The sequence below is a fragment of the Prunus mume genome, linkage group LG5 (genome assembly GCF_029339155.1).
Source record: "Prunus mume cultivar Tortuosa linkage group LG5, ASM2933915v1, whole genome shotgun sequence".
In the NCBI taxonomy this organism is placed as follows: domain Eukaryota; kingdom Viridiplantae; phylum Streptophyta; class Magnoliopsida; order Rosales; family Rosaceae; genus Prunus; species Prunus mume.
Window position 1 is genome coordinate 13,710,844 of NC_142702.1, and position 22,301 is coordinate 13,733,144.

A 22,301-nucleotide genomic window follows, 5' to 3' on the forward strand; every position below is an offset into this window, starting at 1 on the left:
GCTGGTTTTCGTGTACTCCGCTTTACACTTTTTCTTAATGGAGTGTCGTTTTGGGCTGATAATTTATTCGGGCCCAACCACGGGTTTTTTGGGCCTCAACATGAAGTAATTGGGTGATTTGAAGTACTTTCTTGGGATTGAAGTTGCCATATCTAAACATGGTATCTTTCATCTGTTTGGGCCTGAAATTATAAGCCCAGCCCATTTTTTGAAACCCACAAAAACATGAGCACAATTTGGGCTTGACATTTAAAAAAAAACTGAAAAGCAGCCCAAAATGGATAGAGCCCAGAATTTATCAAACCCATGAAAAATAAACAGTCTTAAGCCTTGAAAATAGGGAGGGAAGCCCAAATCAACATTAGAGGCCCATGTCTTTTTGCAAATTAGCAGAGGTTTAGAAAAGCACAAAGAATAAATAAATCGATGAAATTGCCAAATTAAAATTGGTAAATTCATCACTAAGCATATCAAACCTCTAAAGAGATTGGATTAAAAACTCAGCTTCTGAAAAATTTCACCACTTGATCCCACAAAGCAAGTCAGCAGGTTTTTCTTTTCCTTTAAAAATGTTTTCCCAGAAAAAGCCCCACATGACTGCCTGAGTTTGAAAAGTCAAAAATTTCAACTATCACAAGGGAGTTGATGGGGAATTAATGAAGGCATGTCTTACAGGAAGACTTCTCCAGTCTTTACAGTCAAGGAAGAAGATCAAAATCCCTTTCTATAAACAAAGAAAATTCTGCTCCATAGTAGGTGTCATTTCCAAGGGATAAGCAGACTACAATCTCAAGAAATAAGTAGGAAGCAAGGGAGTTGTTCAAACAAGGAAAGCAAACTAACCATCATGACACATTGTGTTCTTTTTCTTTGCAAGTAACAAACAGAAACAAAGAGAGTTGGTCTTTCTTTCAGAAAAAGGCAAGGAAAAGACCACCATGGGAACTGACTATTGATGGTTATTCTCTGCCAGAATAGATTAAAATCCCATTTTTCTTGGAATTTAAAATAAAAGATCTTTCTTTTTGGAAAATATGCCGCCCATTATTAAAAGATTAGAAATCCCACTCCAGAATTTTCTATAAATATGAGAGGAGGTGAACAGATCAAAGGGCAGCCAAAAAATCAATCAAAACAAAAACTCTCAAGGTCGCAATTGACAAACTCAAAATGACCACTTGATCTCAAAAGCCTTCAAACACTAAAGCAACCAAAGCTCATTGAGCCATAAAGAACAAGTCAACTATAATTCAAAATCAATTATTTTAGTCCAGTTCAAAGAAACAATTTCACAAAGCGAGATTTCTCTTGTTACAAATTTGGTTCAGCACAAAGCTAAGTCAAGCAAAGTTAGGATTTTTCACAAATATGAAAACCTCAACAAATTTACAGAAAGCCTTGGTCAAGCAGAACAAGCACCATAGCGCAATTCTAGCTCAGTGACCGTCAATTCAACCACTTCTATCCCCTTCAGATTGAGAGGCCTCGATTCTGCCCGTTCAGCAAGCCTTCCATGACTCGAAATAAATGGAAGCTCTGCCAAACTCAAAAGTTGGTATCGATTTCCAGCTGAAACTCATCAGTTGAAGGTGTTCACAATCCAATCCAGATTCGAAGCGCTACCCATGCAGAAATCGAAGTCCAACATCCTGTTGTCATCTCCGGAGTTGCCATTTCAATTTTTGAGTCCTGTAATAGGCAATTCTGCCTAAAATAGTCTGTCTTCTTTTCATTTATTCTGGCCAAAACTACCAATTTTGTATTGTGAAAAATTGTGAAGTCCTCACCAGTCTGAGGCAAGAAAAGAACTCACTTAGGAGATATTCCTCACCCAAATTCACAATTACTTGTTTAGAATCAGTAACTTGGGGCGCAAGTTATCTATTTTTTAGAAGTCTGCTAGGGTTTTAAACGCTAACAGTGGCACGCTCACGCACAAAAGAAAGTTGACTTGTTGACCACCAATGGTTTTCAAGCCAATGGGGAACTTTACCATACCATCATATGACTAAATCAAAAACGGGTGAACACTGTCTCAAAGAAAGTATATTTTGGATTTACTTGTAGAGACTGGAATGTTGGATTGTAAACCAATTGATACCCCTAGTGAATAGAATCATAAGTTGGGGTTGTATCCTAATCAAGTCCCTACAAAAAAATAGCATTATCAACGACTTGTGGGGAAATTGATTTATTTATCTCATACACATCCTGATATTGCATATGCAGTGAGTGTAGTGAGTCAGTTTATGCATTCTCCTAGTGAAGATTATATGGGTGTTGTGATGCGCATTTTGAGGTATCTGAAAGTTACTCCTAGAAAGAGGTTAATGTTTTGCAAGTATGGTCATACAGATGTGGAAGGGTATACAGATGTTGAATGGGCTGGTTCAGTCACTGATAGACGTTCTACGTCCAGGTATTTCACATTTGTTGGTGATAATCTTGTTACTTGGATGAGGAAAAAGCAAAAAGTGGCGTCTAGGTCTAGTGCCGAGATCGAGTACCGTGGAATGGCTTAAGGTGTGTGCAAGTTACTATGGTTGAGAAGATTGTTGAGATACCTTGGGTTTGGACCCCATAAACCCATGGAATTGTATTGTGATAATAAAGCTGCAATTGCAATTGCTCATAACCCTGTGCAACATTATCGTACAAAGCATGTGGAGGTTGATCGACATTTTGTTAAAAAGAAGTTAGATGATGAAATTATTTCTTTTCTGTTTATATCATCCGAGTATCAACTGGCAGATGTTCTTACTAAAGCTATGTCTACTACAGTCTTTCTCAACTCACTTGACAAGTTGGGCATGCGTGACATCTTCGCTCCAACTTGAGGGGGAGTGTTAGCGAGATCCTAGCTTAATTAGGATATTTATTTTCTAGTTTATTAAGACTACATTTCTTTCCTTTTGTACAGATATTGTGTAATTAGGATTTTATCTTGTTTCCTAGTTTGATCCTACTAGGGTTACATCCTTGTACTATAAATACCTCATTTTTAAGAATGAAATACAACCTGAAAAATATTCTACCTATATTGTTGGATTAATTCAGAGCATGCAATTCACTACTACATTTTACACTTTGCGCGACGAAGAGAATTTCGTCGTGCAAAATACATTATAGTCGCACAAATTTCAACACGATAGAAACTTCGTCGCGCAGAATCTGTCGCGCAAAGATTGTGAAGAAAGACTTTGCGCGACAAAAATATTGGTCGCACAAAGTGACTTTGCTCGACGAAACATATTGGTCACACAAAGCGACTTTGCGCAACGAAAAATATTGGTCGCTCAAAGTTTTGCGACAAAAACATTGGTCGCGAAAGTTTTACACGACAAAAAATTTTAAAAAATTTAAACAAAAATTCCCGCGTCCCATTCTTTGTACCCGTCCAAATTTTTAGAGTTTTGCGCGACGAATACTAATGTCGCGCAAATATTTGCACGACGAAATATTTTAGTTTTTGACTTTTTGTTTTATTATTTCTTTAATATTAATTTAATTATATTAATTATTTCAAATTTTTACTTTTTAAATTTAATTTAATTGTATGATTTTTTTCGTTACTTTAATTTAAATTGATATCAATTTTTTCAAATTTTTACTTTTTAAATTTAATTTAATTGTATGATATTTTTTAATTACTTTAATTTAAATTGACATATTCAAAATAAAATTACATATGAAAAATAGTGATCAAATTATCCAATAAATATATATATATAATATTCAAAATGTACACATAAATTAACAAAGTACAATAATAAAATCCTAATACAGGCGTATTGTGGTGGTAGCAGCGGAGGATATGTTTTGATAGCTTCCTAATCCTCAACTTTAGCTGTCAAAGTCTTGATGATTCCGTACAAAAAAAAAAAAAAAAAGGGATAATCTCCCCTAAAATTGTTATGCCACAAATCCAACCCAAACTCCAATCCCTCCCCACACAAACTCAAAACTAACTCCAAAAACACATATTAATGAACAAAATTTAAAATTTGGAGAGAATGAGAGTGAGTGAGTGAGAATGAGAGAGAGAGACGTGAGTGTGAGAGAATTAGAGAAGATAGTGATAGAGAGATGAGAGAGTGAGTGAGAGTGAGAGATAGTGAAAAGAGATATGAGAGAGTGAGTGAGAGTGAGAGATAGTGAAGAGAGAGATGATGAGAGATTAAGTGAGAGGAGTGAGTGTGAGAGAAATAGTGGGATTTGGGGAGAGGGAAAGAGAAAGGAGAGGTAAGAGAAAGACATTGAGAAAATGGTGGAGGAGTTATTTTCATTTTAAAAACCGTATCACTTTGCGCGATGAACAATATTGTTGGTCGCTCAAAGTTTTGCTCGACGAAAAATATTGGATTATTGGTCGCTCAATGTTTTGCGTGACGAATAGTGGAATATTAGTCGCGCAAAGTTTTGCGCGACGAATAATAGTATATTGGTCGCGCAAAGTCAAAAATAAAAATAAAAATCCCGCGTCTCATTTTTGGTACCCTGCCTAAATTTTAAAATTTTTGCGCGACAAAACATATTGGAATATTGGTCGCGCAAAGGTTTGCGCGACGAAACATATTGGTCGCGCAAAGTCAAAAAAAAAAAATCTCAGCGTCCCATTTTGGTACCCTAAATTTTGAAATCTTTGCGCGATGAAAAATACATATTTGTCGCGCAAAGTCTAAAAATTATAAAAAAATTCCGCGTCCCATTTTTGTACCCAAATTTTTTGCGACGATTTAAAATATATATTGGTCGCGCAAAGTCTAAAAAATTTTTTTTTAAATCCCACGTCCCATTTTTGGTACCTGCCCAAATTTTTAGAATTTTGCGCGTTGTTGGTCGTGCAAACTTTTGAGAGACGAAAAATTGGTTCGTAGTACGATATTTATAAAAATAATTGCTATGAATAATAAAAAATAAAATTATTTTATTTTACTATTTAAAATATAAATAAGGTTAAAGCTACTTAATAAATGTATATACTATTCAATTTCTTAATTGTTATACGTACAAAATAAATAAATTTAAAGTTACTTAATAAGTAAATAAATATATATATATACACACACCATTCAACGATCCAACCGTCAAACTTGTTTGTATATAGTTCAAGATCGTATACCCCAAAAATCGCAAAAAACAAACATTCAGAGACCTAGTAACGGGACAAAAAATTTCAACGGTTATAAATGAAAAATCACGATTTAATGGTTATTTTAACTCCGATTTTGATATTTTTTACAGCTACACTCCTTGACCCTATATGAATTCAATGAACTAATTCGATCATCAATTTAAAATATTTACACTAGTGGATACCACAAAATCTTATGTTATATTTAACAAAAGTATAAATAAACTCTTAATTGTTAGTGAATATATTATTTTGATGGCATACGCATTCTACGAAACTAGTTTCAACAATCCAACCGTCAAACTTGTTTGTTTATACTTTGAGATCATATACGCCAAAAATCGGAAAAAATAAACATTCAGAGATCAAGTAACGAGACAAAACTTTACGACGATTATAAATGAAAAATCACGATTTAACGGTTATTTTAACTCCGATTTTGATGATTTTTTACAGCTACAGTCCTTGACCCTATATGAATACAATGAACTAATTCGATCGTCAATTTAAAATATTTACACTAGTGGATACCACAAAATCTTATGTTATATTTAACAAAAGTATAAATAAACTCTTAATTGTTAGTGAATATATTGTTTTGATGGCATACGCATTCTACGAAACTAGTTTCAACGATCCAACCGTCAAATTTGTTTGTTTATACTTTGATATCATATACGCTAAAAATCAGAAAAAATAAACATTCAGAGATCAAGTAACGGGACAAAACTTTTCGACGGTTATAAATGAAAAATCACGATTTAACGGTTATTTTAACTCCGATTTTGATGTTTTTTACAGCTACACTCCTTGACCCTATATGAATACAATAAACTAATTCGATCGTCAATTTAAAATATTTACACTAGTGGATACCACAAAATTTTATGTTATATTTAACAAAAGTATAAATAAACTCTTAATTGTTAGTGAATATATTGTTTTGATGGCATACGCATTCTACGAAACAAGTTTCAACGATCCAACTGTCAAACTTGTTTGTTTATACTTCGAGATAATATGCGCCAAAAATCGGAAAAAATAAACATTCAGAGATCAAGTAATGGGACAAAACTTTTCGACGGTTATAAATGAAAAATCACGATTTAACGGTTATTTTAACTTCGATTTTGATGATTTTTTATAGCTACACTCTTTGACCCTATATGAATACAATGAACTAATTCGATCGTCAATTTAAAAAATATATTTTCTAACAGAAAGATTTTTAAAAAAAATTGTTTTTTTTATTTAAATTTTTCTAAGGACTTTGCGCGACGAAGTTTATTGTTTGCGCGACGAATTGTCTTTCGTCGCTCAAAGCACTTTGCGCAACAAATTGTCTTCGTCGCGCAAAGTCACTTTGAGCGACGAATTGTCTTTCGTCGCGCAAAGTCACTTTGAGCGACGAATTGTCTTTCATCGCACAAAGTGCTTTGAGCGACGAATAGTTTTTCGTCGCGCAAAATTTGGTCGCTCAAGACTTTGTGCGACGATGTATTGTCATCACGCAAAGTGATTTTGCGCAACGCAAAATAGTTCGTCGCTCAGAATTTTGTCGCGCAAGGTTTGTAGCGACGAATAATTTTTCGTCGCACAAAATGTGGTCGCGCAAGGGTGATTTTTTACTAGTGATTGGCCTTTGCATCGATGATCACTTGGAAGAAAGTCATTGGCAATATGCAAACGCATGTCCATGGATTTGGCATATACCTATCGAGCTCCTGTCAAACGCGGCTTTGACCTCTGAGTCGTGACAATATGCACCACACAAAATGTAAAGGGCAACAATTTTGAATTGACTCACAAGCAATGGAAATGCAGCAGCTCCGGGACCAAAGCTAGCTAGTGGATTGAAGAAGTGTGTCTAAACATTTCTCTCTCTCCATCCTTATGTGTTCTTGTTATAGCAATTGCATTATTTCTTGTTCTTGGTGTCGGTTTTGGCTATAGTCAGAGCATGCAATTGGCCTTCGCGTCAATGATCACTTGGAAGAAACTCATTGGCAATATCCAAAAGCAGGTCCAAGGGATTTGGTATATATCTATCAAGCTCCTGTCAAACGCGGCTTTGACCTCTAAGTCGTGCAATAGAAATACAGCGGCTGCTTGCCCAAAGCTAGCTAGCGGATTCAAGAAGAGTTCATTTTGATTACAAAGTTATATTTTTGTCTAATTCATTTTTAACTTGAAGTATATTAATAATAGAGCATCCACAGTGTACAAGTAAACCACATTTACATCCCTATTCTGCATCTCCGGCGGAGGAAAATGTGGTTTTGTGCTCCACGGCTACTACATGCATCACTCCTGTTATCACAACGACCACTCGATTGTATATTTGATTTCTCTAAAGAAATAAAATTTATATTTCATATTTAAATCTCATTATAAATTTAGGTTAGCAAAACACGTGAGACTTTACAGATTCTATGGTACTTTTGTTAAGAATCTGCTGATGTGGCAATTAGTTATCAGTTGCTGATGTGCTTGCAGATTAGTTAGGAGTTTGTTGTTCTATTAGAAGGTTTTAGGCGCTAACTGGAAATTAGTTAGTTGTTGGTTCATTATATGGATTTATAAGCCAGAACAATTGAAGGTGGCTCGATACAAATCATATACAAGCCATGATGTGTAAGTTTCACATCTAATCTAAGAATATAATAATAATATAGTTCAAATATAGGTCCATAACTAGCAAAAGGTGCCCGCGCGATGCTGCGGGTTTTAAAATTGCGTGAAATGTGTATAAAGCGATGAAAATAGGCCGGGAACATCTCAACTACCCAGTTGCCAAAATACTCAGGGTCTACCAACATGTTCAAATATTGTAATCATCTAAACCTATCATTACAACAACAAATTAACACCAACTAATTGCCAATTGATGCCATTAGCTAATTCCTATGCTCTATTCATAAAACTTAAAACAATTAATTGAAATTTCAGCCTAGAAACTCACCCCTTACTTAACAGAACTGAAAACACCAACCAAACCGCTCTATCCAAAGCAACGAAAGACCACCTGCAACATATCAAAAGAAAACATGGTTTTAAAAAAAAGAAGAAAAAAAGGAAGAAAAAACAGAAAAATCGGAGAAGAAATTAGCTTGAGTATTTCATGCATGCACAATCTTTTCATTAAACCAAAAAATTAGCTTGACCAAAATCTGTAAGGAAAGAAACCACTCAAGACTACCCAAATTAGAAACCACTCAAGACTACCCAAATTAATGTGTTTTGGGTAAAGAAAAACATTGTAAAGGCATAGGAAAAGGGCTGTTTAAATGATTCTAGATGCATTTGAAACAAAGAGTATATGATCAAAAAGCTAGTGGCCTAAACAATCAAAAGTTACCTATGCAAAAGTCACCCTAAACAATCGAAATCCCAAAACAACTATCTCTGCATTGTCGTTGTCATCAAAGATTTGAAAATTCTATCTCGTAACCCTACACCACCAAAAACACAGAATCAATACTAAACTCAAAGAATAAGAACTAAAATTAATAGAGAAAATTGAACTTGATTTGAAGGTTACCAATATGTCGTGATGTATAAATACCTCAGCTTTTATATAGCATTAGGGATTACCCAAGAACCTGAAATCAAATTAACGAAATAAATGAAGCGAAATTTGTAAAAAATAAATCAAAAATAAAAATACCCAGAGCAAGACAGCAAGACAGAGAATGAGAGAGACACAAAGTCCAACACAAATCAGTGGCCAGTGTGGAAACTAAAGCAAAATTTGGAAGCTAAAAGACTCCCCACAAACATAGACTAAAAACTTGGATCCGAAGAGAGGTTCGGTAATGCTTGTAGTAAAAGCTTAGCCAGAACGAAAAAGCAAAAGAAATGGATAACAAAATCACCCAAAGAGAAAGAGAAATAATATTTTCTGTAAAAATGGTGTTCTAGAACAAAATTAGAGTGTTAGCTAAGAATATCCAGAAATTAAAGTGAAATCATATAAGGATGCCAAAAAAAACAAACGCAATTTAGGTAAGCGAAACCAGAGATGGAGAGAAAAGGAAATTTGCTAATTTGTTTTAATTTGCTAACAATATCCAGAGAGAGAGAGAGAGAGAGAGAGAGAGAGAGAGAGAGAGAGAGAGATTAATCCCCGAAAAATAATTAAAAAAAGCAGAAAATCAAAATGGATGAAAACCATTTGGTGAACCAAAAACAAAACCAAAATATGAGAGAGAGAGAGATTCATATCATTGACATCAAACCCATCAAATCTAAATGCTTTTTTTATTGGTGCTCTGGAGAAACAACATATATAATCAAAGAAATTCCATTAGGATCCAAAAATTAGAGATAGTAAACATATCAAACCTAAATGCTTTCAACATTGAACCAAAAAGAGGAAGCATGGTCTAATGTATGAGAAATCCGAATATCACAACAAAACACAGATTCAAAGAACAACAACATTGAGCAAGCATATTGATGAGTACTTCATCGACTCTTAAGCTACATATTTTTGGGAAAAATCACAGCTAATAAGTAACAACAACATTGAGATTCAGAGTGATTAACTGGCATTTAGAAACCCTAATCCACTACTGAAATTAGCTAAACACAAAACAACAACAGACCACGAAATCAACATAGGGGTAATAGTCCGTATGTTACCTAAATTCTTTCTTTATGAAACTGTTGAAATATGAAACTGTAAATTTCCTTATACTCACTACATTGGGGTTGGCTTAACCAACAAAGTAGAAAAAGGAATGCTACCCAGTGATGAAAAATATGTTCAATTATTAGGGGAAAAAAATGGATAAAGGGAAAAGTTAAAACAAATGAAATGGATTCTCCAAAAAGGGAAATGCCAGGCCAACAAAAATTGAACTTAAAATGCATGTTCTAAGTAGTTAGCAGGAAGACCCAAAAACAACCAAACTAATGTGAACTTTCGACTTTAGCAAGTAAGATGGACAAAATTGAAGAATTAAGAGCTGCAACAACTGTACATCTCATATAAAAAAAATCAGAACAGATAAAAACCATTTGGTGAACCAAAAACAAAACCAAAATGAGACAGAGATTCATACCATTGACATCAGATTCTTGTATTAATTACTCTAGTTCTTTTTCTTTCAATCTTCCTCCCTGTAACAACAAACCAAAGTCAATTTCTGATTTACTTCTCAATTTTCAACATGACGAATGAATAAACCAACTTAGAAAACCAAAAGAACCTTAAAACCAACAATTTTTTTCCTTGAAAACAATGAAGACCAAAGAGAGTCGAAGGGGAAGTTGCAATTTTCAAGAAGGATGAGATTAGAACGCAAGAAAGGATGCGAAGAGCAGATGAGATGAGATGAATTCGCAGGGGGTGAGATCTGAAAATAAGCTATGCAGGCTTACCTTGAAAGTACCCATGTCTGAGAATTAGAGAAGACGACTATGATCTCTGAGGACTCTCTCTCTCTCTCGCACCTCTTCAACATTAAATATAAATCTTTGCTTGTCAAAGAATAGCAACACTAAAGGAGATGTATCCTGCGTATCCATTCCAGTCCCTAGCAGCTGCAAAGAGTAGAGGCATGACCAAATTATTAGCCCAAGAAAAGGAAAAAAAACAATAGAACCAAACTCTGCATTCTGAAATTAGGATATACAAACTTTTTTAGTTTTGAATAAGTCTCCATTCAACGCAAAAATCAGCAAAAATCTGCTTGGTAAATCAAACCCATAAACAAAAAAATTATGAATTTTAACTCTTATGAATTCTTTCTCTTCATCACTAATGTCCACAAACAGAATTCCAATTTAGAAGTTTTCAAATCCCACATATATTTCCTAAACCAGTCTTCTTCAAGTCAACTATGCTAAAACATTGCAATCAATTCCTAGAATCACACTCCCAAATTTTCTTTCCCCTACGAAAACAAAAATTATCAAATTCAGATCCCTAGTCCCATAAACCAGTATAAGAACGAAATTGAATTAAAACCCTGTAGTAAAAGAACGAACATATCTTTAAACAGAGCTATCAAATAGCAGCACATCCTGCTTACCAAAACAGAGCTATCCTAAACCCTATAACAAAAGAACCAGCATATTCAAATACCGATTTCAGGGTTTACCAACTAATTTTTAATAACCAAACAGAAAACCTTACCAAAAGCAATCATATAGTATTTTAATAACTAAATTGTTTAACCTGATTTCATGAAAATAATAACACAATCAAATCAATTTTAGTATTTGGATAAAATTTGCAAATCAATAACACAGACCCACTATGAGGAAAAATTAGGGATTTGGACTTTTAGGGCAGCAAATTAAAACAGGTCTCATAGTTTAATCAAATAAGATCCAAGATATTAGTAACAACAAAAATGAAAAAGAAGGGCAACAAAAATCGAATGGAAAGATGAAGCAAAATTTACTTATAGATCAGTGAGAGAAAGAGGCTGAAACAGAGAGAAAGCTGGAGTTTGATCTGAAGAAGAAGACCAACACACGCCACTCCTATAAAGTCGAAGCCTCCAGATAATCGTTCGCAACGGAGGAGAGAAAGGAAGAGAGAAGAGAGAGAGAGAGGGCTGCAATGAAGGGGATGAGGTTTTCCTTCTCTCAACGACTCCAACGACAATAATTGAATGATCTATTTTGATCACACAGCATAAAAACATAATTAACAATCCGAATCAAGCATGTGGGCGAAGAAATTATCTCATAGTTCCTTAAAAAAAAAAACAGCCATATACCACAACCTTACCAACTGAAAAAGACAATTGTCGCAGAGCCTCAATGAATGGCATGGATTCACTGTTACCTAACAATAAAGAAAATAGTTAGCACTTGCATATAAACACAAAAAAAGAACAATGAGTCATATAACATGTATATGTTTTAACTATCGCTTACCCACAGTCGCACCCAATTCTATAATATAAAAATATGCAGAGTGCTCTTTTCCATCGACAGGAATGAGAGAAACTGATTCAATCCAGGTCTTAATGGCATTGATGTGTGGAACAACCTAAATCGAGTCAAACATGGCTGGAAGAGAATGAAAACCTGGAGAAGTAAATCAAGCCTGCAAGCCAAATAAATGAGGCTTTAAATGCAGCTCCTAACCTTTTCTGTCATACACATGAATTAATCAAACCAAACAGTCATATCAATTAATCAACAAATCATTTTTTTTTTAGACAAATGAACAAACAGTGGGAGGGTCCATCACAAAATTTAAGCAACAAATCAAATAATCATATATAGTCACTTAATCCAACAATCATTATCCAGACATAAAATCATCAATATTAATCCAATCCAATAAATCATTATCCACCAAAAAAAAAAAATCATTAACATTCATCCAATAACTCATTATAAAAATTTCATTTAAATATTAACGTTCAAAATATATAAGAAGTTGTTTGTTTATGGACATGAAGAAAGTAATGGGATTTTTTGTGTGGCGTACACGTTATTTCATATGCGTTCTATTAAATTGTAGGAGTTATTACAAATTGCAATAAATTTCAAGCAAAAATCAGATAAACAAACTATCAATCTGATCAGCATACACGATTAATGAGGGAATAAGCATTCAAAACGAATGGTGTTGTTTAAACATAAATATACCTTTAATTGAATGCGGTGAATTTTCTAAATGTAGATGAAATACCAAAATTATGGCAAATGGCAAGGGTTAGATTGTATAATTTACAATAAGAGTTTATTAATAAGACTTTGTTAACAGTGAGATATTAATGTTCAAGCAAATACACAATTCATGTATATCCAGTTATTGTTTAAGTTGAAATAGTATAAAAAACTGATTTTCTCACCATTGCATCAACCGAGACACATTGCAAACCAGCAAGTTGATCATCAAATCTGAACACCTTTGTTCTCCAGGTTTTGGACACACATTCTAATTTTCACACTGGATTGAAAGCAGTGCAAATTGTGGATCGGAACAATGTTCATTGTGCCATCAATCTGAAGAAAAAACATATATGCCCTTCGTTAGTATAAAGATGCATAAAAAATTATTCCATAAAATAGAGGAATGTTTAATCATGTATGAATAGAAGCTGAAACCTGAGAGTAAATTTTGAAGAACATCTTTGTACACTATGTTTTTAGTGTATTTATTTGGCACTTCGTTATTATTATCTATTATGATTTTGAGGCCTTCTCTAGACGTAGCTCTAGATAACGCGACATAAAGCTGCCCATGACTGAAAACAGGTTGGGGAAGATATAACCCAACTTGTTTTAAAGATTGACCTTGACTTTTGTTTATTGTCATAGCATAGCATGGTCTAATTGGGAATTGGCGCCTTTTAAAAATGAAAGGCCATTTGTTTTCTGTTGCTGAAAGAACGATCCTAGGTATAAACACTTTGTGGCCAATGTGGCTACCAGTGAGTATTTTTGCTTCAATAACTCTATCAACCATTTGGGTCACAACTAATCTTGTTCCATTACATAAACCTGAAGATTGATTTAGGTTTCTCAATAACATTATAGGCATGCCTATTTTTAAAGTCAAACTATGTTCAGGCAAACCATTGAATTCAAGTTGATTGAGAAATTCTGTGGGATAGATCATACAAAGGTTTTCAAAATTGGTTGATGATGAACATAAAGAATCTGAGCTCAAATAAATGCGTTTTTCTCCAGGCAATAAGTCTATTGCGTAATTATTTATCTCTCACAGAGAATTCCTAGTCTGTAACAATGGCTCGTTCCCTTAAATAAGCAAAATCGGCAAAATTTTTGTCGAAATCTGGGTAAGTTGCCAAAAAAATTGATTGAATAGGATCTATGTTTGATTGAATGAGTAAATCTTGAGGAATTTCAATCCAAGGTGCCTCTTCATCATTTGGATCGTCAATATCAATTATTTGGCCATTTCCAATTTGAAGAATCCAGGCAGCAAACTCACTTATTTTCTGTTTTTCTTCACTGTTCAACCCTTTTTTTGATAGCCTCATGTTTTCTTTTAAACAGAATATTTTAAAATAAGGCCATAAGTAAGAGCTATTAAGAGAGGCGTCTATGATTTCTTCTCTTGTTCCTCCTGGAATAACTGGTAATATTTGTCTAAAATCACCACCTAGTAAAAAAGGCTTGCCACCAAATGGAGCATTTTGATGTGATAAAATATCACGAAGTGATTTATCTAATGCTTCAAAACAATGTTTATGATTCATAGGAGCTTCATCCCAAACAATTAGTTCAGCCTTTTGAATCAATCTAGCAAGATGAGTTGTTTTTTTAATCTGACATGTTGAGGAATTGGTAACAATTAAGGGAATCTTAAATCTTGAGTGAGCTGTTCTACCACCTGGCAATAATAATGACGCTATTCCTGATGAAGCAACAGCTAAAACAATCTTGCCTTCAGATCTAATTTTACTTATTATAGTATGCCACAAAAAAGTTTTTCCAGTTCCTCCATGGCCATGAACAAAAAAAAGGTCTGGTTTTTTTTCATTCACAGCATTAATCACAGAATCATATACATCTCTTTGGCCTTTGTTTAGCTGTGTTATCAAAATTGAGTGTTCTTTTGCTAAATGATGAACATCATAATTTAACTCTTCTCTTAGCAATTTAATTCTAATTTCTGACATTTTATGTTCATCAGGCATTGGAATATAATGATCTTTTAAAGAGCTAGATGATGTGTTAAAAAGTTGTTCTAATTCAAACAAAAGCGAATTTTTTAATTCAGATTCTGACAAAATAAGATTTGGCATTAGAAAAGCTTTCTGTAGTTTGTACAAAATGTCATCACACATATTTTGCCAATAAGTATCAAAAAGCAATTGAGGATTTCCTACATCACAAAACAAAATGATTGTAACAAACAATTGTCTTAGTTGAGAACATGAGGCTGTGTCCACAGCATTTGCTAAGGCCTCAATCCATTCTTTATCATCTCCTAACAAACCAAGGCATTTGCATGCAGCCTGATATGACGGATGTATGATTCCATCAATAGTTTTGATGTGATCAAAATTTAAGGCACCTTTTTGCAAATTCAAAAGCATTCTCAAGTAATACAATTCACCAGATGTAGGATGTACATAGGCAATTCTACCTATTGATCTCCTTTGTTTCCTAGGTTTCCAAATTTTGTTGCGAGAATCCCATACAAATTTTGTAGGGAATTCTGCATAAGTCAATGTTCGCGCTTCAGGAAACATTTGGTTTGCTTTAAATCAACTTGTTAGCATAGTATCTTCAATACCCTTTTGGCTAACAATTGATTCAAGTGATTGATCACCATTGAAAACAACATTTTGTTCTAAAGGCAAATGTATGGATAATCGTTCAACAGCAGGCTCTCTAGAATGAATAGGGTATTGAAACAATCTCCAAACGGCTTCATATAGAGATATGTATCTACAATTAAGATAAGCTAATATCTCATCCTCTGGCTTGTCTTGAAAAACTACTCTAGCTCTATCTGAACCTTTGTTTATGTATTTAAACAGATATTTTATAAGCATTGATTGGCAACATGATTCAACATTTATGTGAGCGTTGTATCTCAATAATAGTTCTGAATTGTAAGGCACCACAAAGCTATTGTCAACCTTTATTCCATTTTTTAACACAAATTTTGTTGGATCTTCACGGCGCCTATATGTGGGAAAACCATTTTTTTCAAAAACTGATTCACTCTTGTATTGTTTGGGAAAAGATTTAGAACACATACCTCGCCGCATGCATGGAGAATTACGATTGATTTCTCCGCACGGACCGTGGATCATGAATTGGTTTACAACGTCATAAAGCATAGGATCCACATCCTTGTCTGGTAATTCAGCACAAATGATAGAATCTATATCTACTGCTGAGAAGCATTTATAACCTTCTTTCAACCAAACCAACATATGACAATGAGGCAATCCCCTTTTTTGGAACTCGATCGTGCAAATTTCTGTTTGTGATGAGGGCAACAAATACACACAAAAACCTAATAAGTTTTATTATCATTAAAAAAAAATATGTATATATATATATATCTTAGAAATTGAGGATAGCAGAAATTATGAGTTTGTAAAATTCACCTGCCTCAACTTCTCCAAAAACTTTTCCTGATTTGATATAATTGATCATATCATCAAGCTTCATTTTAAACACTCTAGAAATTAGATCAGGTCTATCCTCTCCTTTGTATCCAGGTTTGTTGTCAAGTTCTCTAACAATTTCAGGCCATTTGACATTGCATGTGAAAGTTATAAACAAATTAGGATTACCATAATGCCTACAAATTGCCATAGCATCTTGATAGTTATTAAGCATGTTTATAGTACTTCCAGTATATGAGCTAGGCAATATCACTTTTTGTCCCACATTATTGGCATCACTATCACCCTTTGAAATTGCATCATAAATACCTTTATAAATCTCACTTCTCAAATTTGTTTGATTTTTTCTAATGTAATCCAATCGATCTTCTTCAAGTGTTGCATAAGAATCTACTAAAAACTGTTGGAACAATCTTCCACCTTTTAACAATGTATCCAATAAAGGTCCTCTTTCCTGAATCTGGTAAGCTATGAAAGCTCTCATAGGCACCCTTCCTCTTTTGGGGTCATGACCTTTGTAATCATTGCTCCATTTTAAATCAGGTCTATAACCATCTTCGCGATAAGGGAAAAGAATAGGATATTGCAAAGACATGAACTTTGGATTTAATTTTGTGATTCGTTTCAACTCTCCAGCTTTCAACTCTATAACAATATCTCTATTCGAATCAAAAAGGCCTATATCTCCCACAACCAAACCACCAATTTCATCACATGTCGGTTGTTCATATTGTTTACTATCATCTGCTTGTCGGCCCAACAATCTCAGTTTTAAAGAAGTTAGACAACCCCTTTCGAATTTATCCCTGACTGTTCGAAAAAGTTTTACCAATTCATTTGATTCATCAAACATCTTAATCAAACCTTGAACAATGTCTTCATCAAGCTTTTCATTCCTTTCTTTACAATTAACAGCATTAAGGCGATTCATTATTTCATTATGGGTGTCATATATGTAAAGCTGAGCAAATTTTGGACATTCACCTTCAAGGGGTAACAAAGAACCCATTAAATGATGAACTTGACCACTAATTTTAAAAATGTAAGGACCTGGTCCACTGTTAATTGAGTGATCAACTTTGGCTCCCATTGAAGTAAATGCAAACATAGAATTATAGGCCCTGATATTCTCTCTAAACAGCAAACTTTTTGGGCCTTTACTCGGATCAAGTAAATTTTCTAAAAAAGGAGGTGTTGGCTTTGAAATCGGAAGTTTGATCTTTCCTTGTTGACAACAAAGAGTAAAAAGAGGCTCATTGGCTGCATTTGCTTTTTTAACAGATTCTTTGAACCAAAAAAGTGCACCACAATAAATGCACTTATAATTTTTATCTCCCAAATCCACATACTGTTCCATCATTCCTACAAAGAAAGGAAACATAGAACAGGGCAAAAAGAGAAAAAAATAAGACAAATGTATGCCATGAGTAATATAAAGATAGGGTTTAAAATAAATATTTAACAGAGGAAAAAACGCACTTTGCCTCTTCCTCTGATAAAATGCTTGACCCCTATTCATCTGATCAGAAATGTCAAATGAAATCTCTTCTCTGGTTGTTTGACTTGTGCTAGCTTGCTGCACTATGAAAGCTCTATTGGAAACTCTGGTTCCAGAAATTTTTTTGGCTTGATGCTTATGCTTAGTATTAGTGCAACAAACATTTTCATGACAGAGTTGTGCACCACTCGAAGTGGTAGAAATATGGGTTTCCTGTGTTCTCAGCCTTTTTCTGGTTTTTGCAATCCTTTTAGACATGATATCCAAAAATTACAAATTCCAACCAACAGATCGATAGCTGGGAAGGGAAAAAAAAAATGCATGAGTTAACTTATAATATTTTTATTACATCTATAGCCTAATCAAGCAAAATGGACACACACCAACAGTACTACAGCTATAAAAATAAGATTTTTCAAACAACACAACATCTGAAAACAAATTAAACACAATTTCTGCAGCCTAACCAAGCAAACCAGATATACGCAAGAACATCATAACCACAGAAATAACAATTTTCAAATGAAACAATATCCAAAAACCAATTTTCTACAGTTGATATGCATGACTTCTTCAGAAGACGAATAGAAAACTGACCTGTTGCCTAACAACAATGGGAAGAGCTATCAAACAGTCGAAAACGCAGTTAAGACAACACCTATAACAAACGCAAACGAAAAAATGAAATCAAGGAATAATCAAAAGAGCACAAAATAAAAACATACAGATTCTGTTTGTGATTATGGTTTCAAAGCACATGACTTATATATACATTCTGATTAATATATATATATATATATATATATACACACATACATGCTCTAAATAAAATGTAAGAAAAACCGAAGTAACAACACATTAAAAGCAGCAACTTCTAAGCTAATTACTTTTGAAAATTTCAAACTTTCATATATATATATATATATATGTATAGAGAGAGAGAGAGAGAGAGAGAGAGAGAGAGAGAGAGAGAGAGAAATTACCCATGCAAAAGCCAAGGTTCTCGCCAAGATCAGCAACAAAAATTGTATCTGTCAATTACAACCAAGGTCAAAAAATCGTAGGCAAAGATATTGACACATGGTGTATCCTTAATTATATAACTGATCTGTTATATTTGAGTATCCTATTAACTCTAAAAAGTTAGTGATAAAGTTGGTGATTTAGTTTGTTAGATTATAGATTTCTTGATTAGTAAGAATTAGCAGCCTGAGACTATGAATTACATATAGTCTCAGCTAGCTTTCATAAAATCTTTAAGAGAGGTATCACTCAGCCAAAAGAAAAGTAGATACCTTTAATCAATAGTGAGCAATGAAATTATGCCTTTTTTTTTCTAAGCAAATTAGTTGAAAATAAAATATCAGAAGCAAGATTGGTCTCTAGGGATTTCAATTATCATCACATCTTATACTTCGGGTTCAAGCATGGCATAAACAGTAATTGAGAACAAAAACAAAGATTTTATTGACACTTAACCAATGAGATATTCCTAGCATACATTAAACCTAACTATTTTGACACACCATCAATGATACATTCCTAGCATACATTAAACCTAACTATTTTGCACATCAATAGACTTGAAAATCAAATATGAAAAGCAACATTGGTCATGCTTTTATGCATCAACTTTTGGTTCATTAGTTCATTAGCTTTAATATACCAACCTTTGGTCAAAACTAATTACTCAGTTTTTTTTTTTTTTTTTGACATCATTCATTATAATTGATTAATGAATTAATACGTTTGTTTTTATGAATTTGCATATTATTCACATATAATTCATGGAATCTAATTAACCAATTTGTGCATTTTCTTAAATTGGATCGAAGTTTTATTATAATTGATGCAACAAAGGAAAAAAAAAAGGAAAAAAGGTTATCAACAATTACTCATTTATCAACAGAGATTCTAAGAAATTATCTTCTTGTTTATCAACCAATTCAATCAAAAGCAACAATCAAAGGCTGAGATAGCTAGAATACCTCAGTTGTAATGATTCAAAATGAAAAACATAGAGAATAAACTCAGCAAGCAACAAAATCCCAGAAACACGGTGCCTAAAAAAATTATACTAATAGAATCAACAACAATTTTCCATTTTTTCCTGTAAAGTGAAAAACAGAGAATTTCAAAAACTCATTACAGAATCCTCATTCATAATCTCACTTATCTTGTTAAGTATTAGTGTCATCCGCCAATGCACATTACAAAATTTTGGTTCACAAAAAAAAGAAAAAAAAAAGGAATAATAGATGCGAAGTTCATTAATTTGATTTAAAAAATACTAAACTTTGAACATGTCCGGTTCATAACCATAGTCAAATGTTTAATATAACATATACTCAATTCATCAATTCAATGAAAAATCAATCATACCACTTATCTAAATCATAATTTCAATGGAAAATGCCTTTATACAAACACAATTTAGAGTAATCCATCAACAGCTGATGAATTGATTGTTTTTGTTGGGGGACAAAAGCAAGTGTTTCTAAAACAGAGAATAAAAACATAAAAGTTTTTGAATCTTAGATTCCCTTTTTAACTTTTTGTTCCTTTTCATCTGTTTTCCCACAAAGCACAGGAATATTATTTGGTATCCATTACTATCATTTATCATAGACTACAACTAAACAATGGCTATGAAATGCCAGCAAAAAATTAGATATAAAAGAAAACAGAAGCCAAATACACACAAAAATTCACCCACATTCAATCACAAAAGAACCGTAAAATACGTGGCACCAATAAACACTATGACTCAAACGAATCAAAATTAAGATAAAAATTAAAATGTCCAAGAGCTATAGAGAAAATCTCACCAAATCCAACATGTTAATAATTTCTTTTCCTTAAACACAGAAATAGAAAAGAAAATAAAAAAGGGGGAAAAACAGTTCCACCTTTCCTTCCATTTCCTATATTAACCATTTTCAGTTTTGAAAAAAGTTGGGAATCCCATTGCTCTGCTAGTGATTCAAAATAAGAAAATTAAAGAAAACATAGGAAAAGATTGAATGTCAAGACGAAGAGTGTGTTAAGAAGACATATAAAATTCCCAAGATTCACAGGTATTGCATTTGGAATTTCCCTTTTCCACCACCAAATGTCCGATTGTGTGTTGGCTCTCTACTCTATCATTCAATCTACCAAAGTTTCTCCTTTTTTCTTCTTCTTTTTTTTTTTTTTTACAATAAACAAAAGAAAACCATGCTCAAGAAAATTTAATAATAAACTTTTTAAAGCAAGACGAACAAAAAATAGAGCATGAAAGATGTGTCTATATGGTGGATGTACTAATATGATATGGAAGTCAAATAAGAAGGAAAAAAATACCCAGGAATCCAATAACAGTAGCAGATCAATTGAAATATTATAAAGTGATTCTTTAGTTCTAACTTTTGTAAACAAAACAATAGCTAATGTATATGGATCCTCAATTGAAAACAAAACTAAAGATAAAATTCAGAGTAAAAACAACAGCAAAAGCGTACATATCAAATTACAACCTTGTAATCCAGAGGCTTTCTTTACTTGTACAAAAACTCTATAAACTAAACAATGTGGAAATCAAAAAACAAAAAAAGAAAGCCCAATTGTCAAAACACTCAAAGGATTCACCAACATGCTCAGATATTGTAAACATCTAAATCTATCACTACAACAACAAATTAACACCAACCAATTGTCAATTGATGACTTAAAACAATTAATTGCATTTTCAGCCTAGAAACTCACCTCTTGCTTAACAGAACTGAAAACACCAATCAAACTGCTCTATCCAAAGCAACAAAAGAACTCCTGCAAAATATCAAAGAAAACACGGTTTAAAAAAATAAAAAAATCAAAACAGAAAAATTGGAAAAGAAAACGCATGTATATATATGAATCAATCAAAATGAAAACAACATGAATTAACAAAAGAGAAATTACCTGAACAACAAAAACCATAAATCAAACACAACCTAAAACAATTATAAATAAATAAATAACAAAAACCAGAAATTAAACACAACCCAAAACACAACAAAAACCAGAAATTACCTGAACAACAAAAAGGAAGAACGATGGAATGAAAGAGGAAGAAACGATGAGAGAGATGAAGAGATTTCGGAGCAGCGGAGGACAGAAAGGAAGAGAGAAGAGAGAGCGATGAAGGAGAAGAGGTTCTCCTCCTCTCACTCAGCGACTCCAACGAAGAAAAGAGAGGATGAGATAAAACGGAGAACGATGGAATGAAAGAGGAAGAAACGATCAGAAAGATGAAGAAATTTCGGAGCAGCGGAGGACAGAAAGGAAGAGAGGAGAGAGCGATGAAGGAGAAGAGGTTTTCCTCCTCTCACTCAGCGACTCAAACGAAGAAAAGAGAAGGGCTAGAGGACAAAAAGGCCAATTCACTGTCCATAAGTCAGCTCAAGGAAGCTGACCATCTCTTAAGCGGGGACAAAACCGCCATTTTACTATTGCTAAGCTACAGTCTAGGAACAGTGAAATCCTGAACTCAGTTTTAGTATATATATAATTTGGTTAAATTCCACCTCATGAAGATTGCTTACTATTATTCAAAAAGGCATCT

General features: G+C 33.5%; 2 protein-coding genes and 1 pseudogene across 24 annotated transcripts; all 3 read right to left on the reverse strand.

Annotated features, from left to right (window-relative positions):
* Window positions 1-7,827: 7,827 nt before the first annotated feature.
* Window positions 7,828-22,152, reverse strand: LOC103334436 (uncharacterized). Of its 23 annotated transcripts, none has more exons than XM_089051810.1 (15): window positions 21,770-22,150; window positions 21,464-21,526; window positions 18,703-18,750; window positions 18,317-18,377; window positions 16,201-18,017; window positions 15,846-16,070; window positions 12,958-13,111; window positions 12,029-12,200; window positions 11,880-11,929; window positions 11,548-11,765; window positions 10,520-10,681; window positions 10,201-10,258; window positions 8,676-8,736; window positions 8,493-8,586; window positions 7,828-8,159 (listed from the first exon to the last, which is right to left on the reverse strand). In XM_089051810.1, the coding sequence occupies exons 5-7, from the start codon at window positions 17,975-17,977 to the stop codon at window positions 13,107-13,109; spliced, it is 2,007 nt and encodes a 668-aa protein (XP_088907936.1). In that variant the 5' UTR covers window positions 17,978-18,017; window positions 18,317-18,377; window positions 18,703-18,750; window positions 21,464-21,526; window positions 21,770-22,150; the 3' UTR covers window positions 7,828-8,159; window positions 8,493-8,586; window positions 8,676-8,736; window positions 10,201-10,258; window positions 10,520-10,681; window positions 11,548-11,765; window positions 11,880-11,929; window positions 12,029-12,200; window positions 12,958-13,106. The 23 variants fall into 23 exon arrangements, 20 of the variants coding, with proteins under 20 accessions (XP_088907936.1, XP_088907938.1, XP_088907934.1 ...); XM_089051812.1 differs by having other exon boundaries at window positions 11,875-11,929; XM_089051808.1 differs by having other exon boundaries at window positions 8,700-8,736; window positions 11,880-11,936.
* Window positions 13,200-13,816, reverse strand: LOC148917013 (uncharacterized; the record flags this gene model as incomplete). Its single annotated transcript, XM_089051643.1, has 1 exon — window positions 13,200-13,816. A coding segment is annotated over exon 1 (528 nt), but the record flags the coding sequence as incomplete, so codon positions are not given.
* On the reverse strand, window positions 13,856-15,838 carry LOC148917014 (uncharacterized; annotated as a pseudogene).
* Window positions 22,153-22,301: the final 149 nt, after the last annotated feature.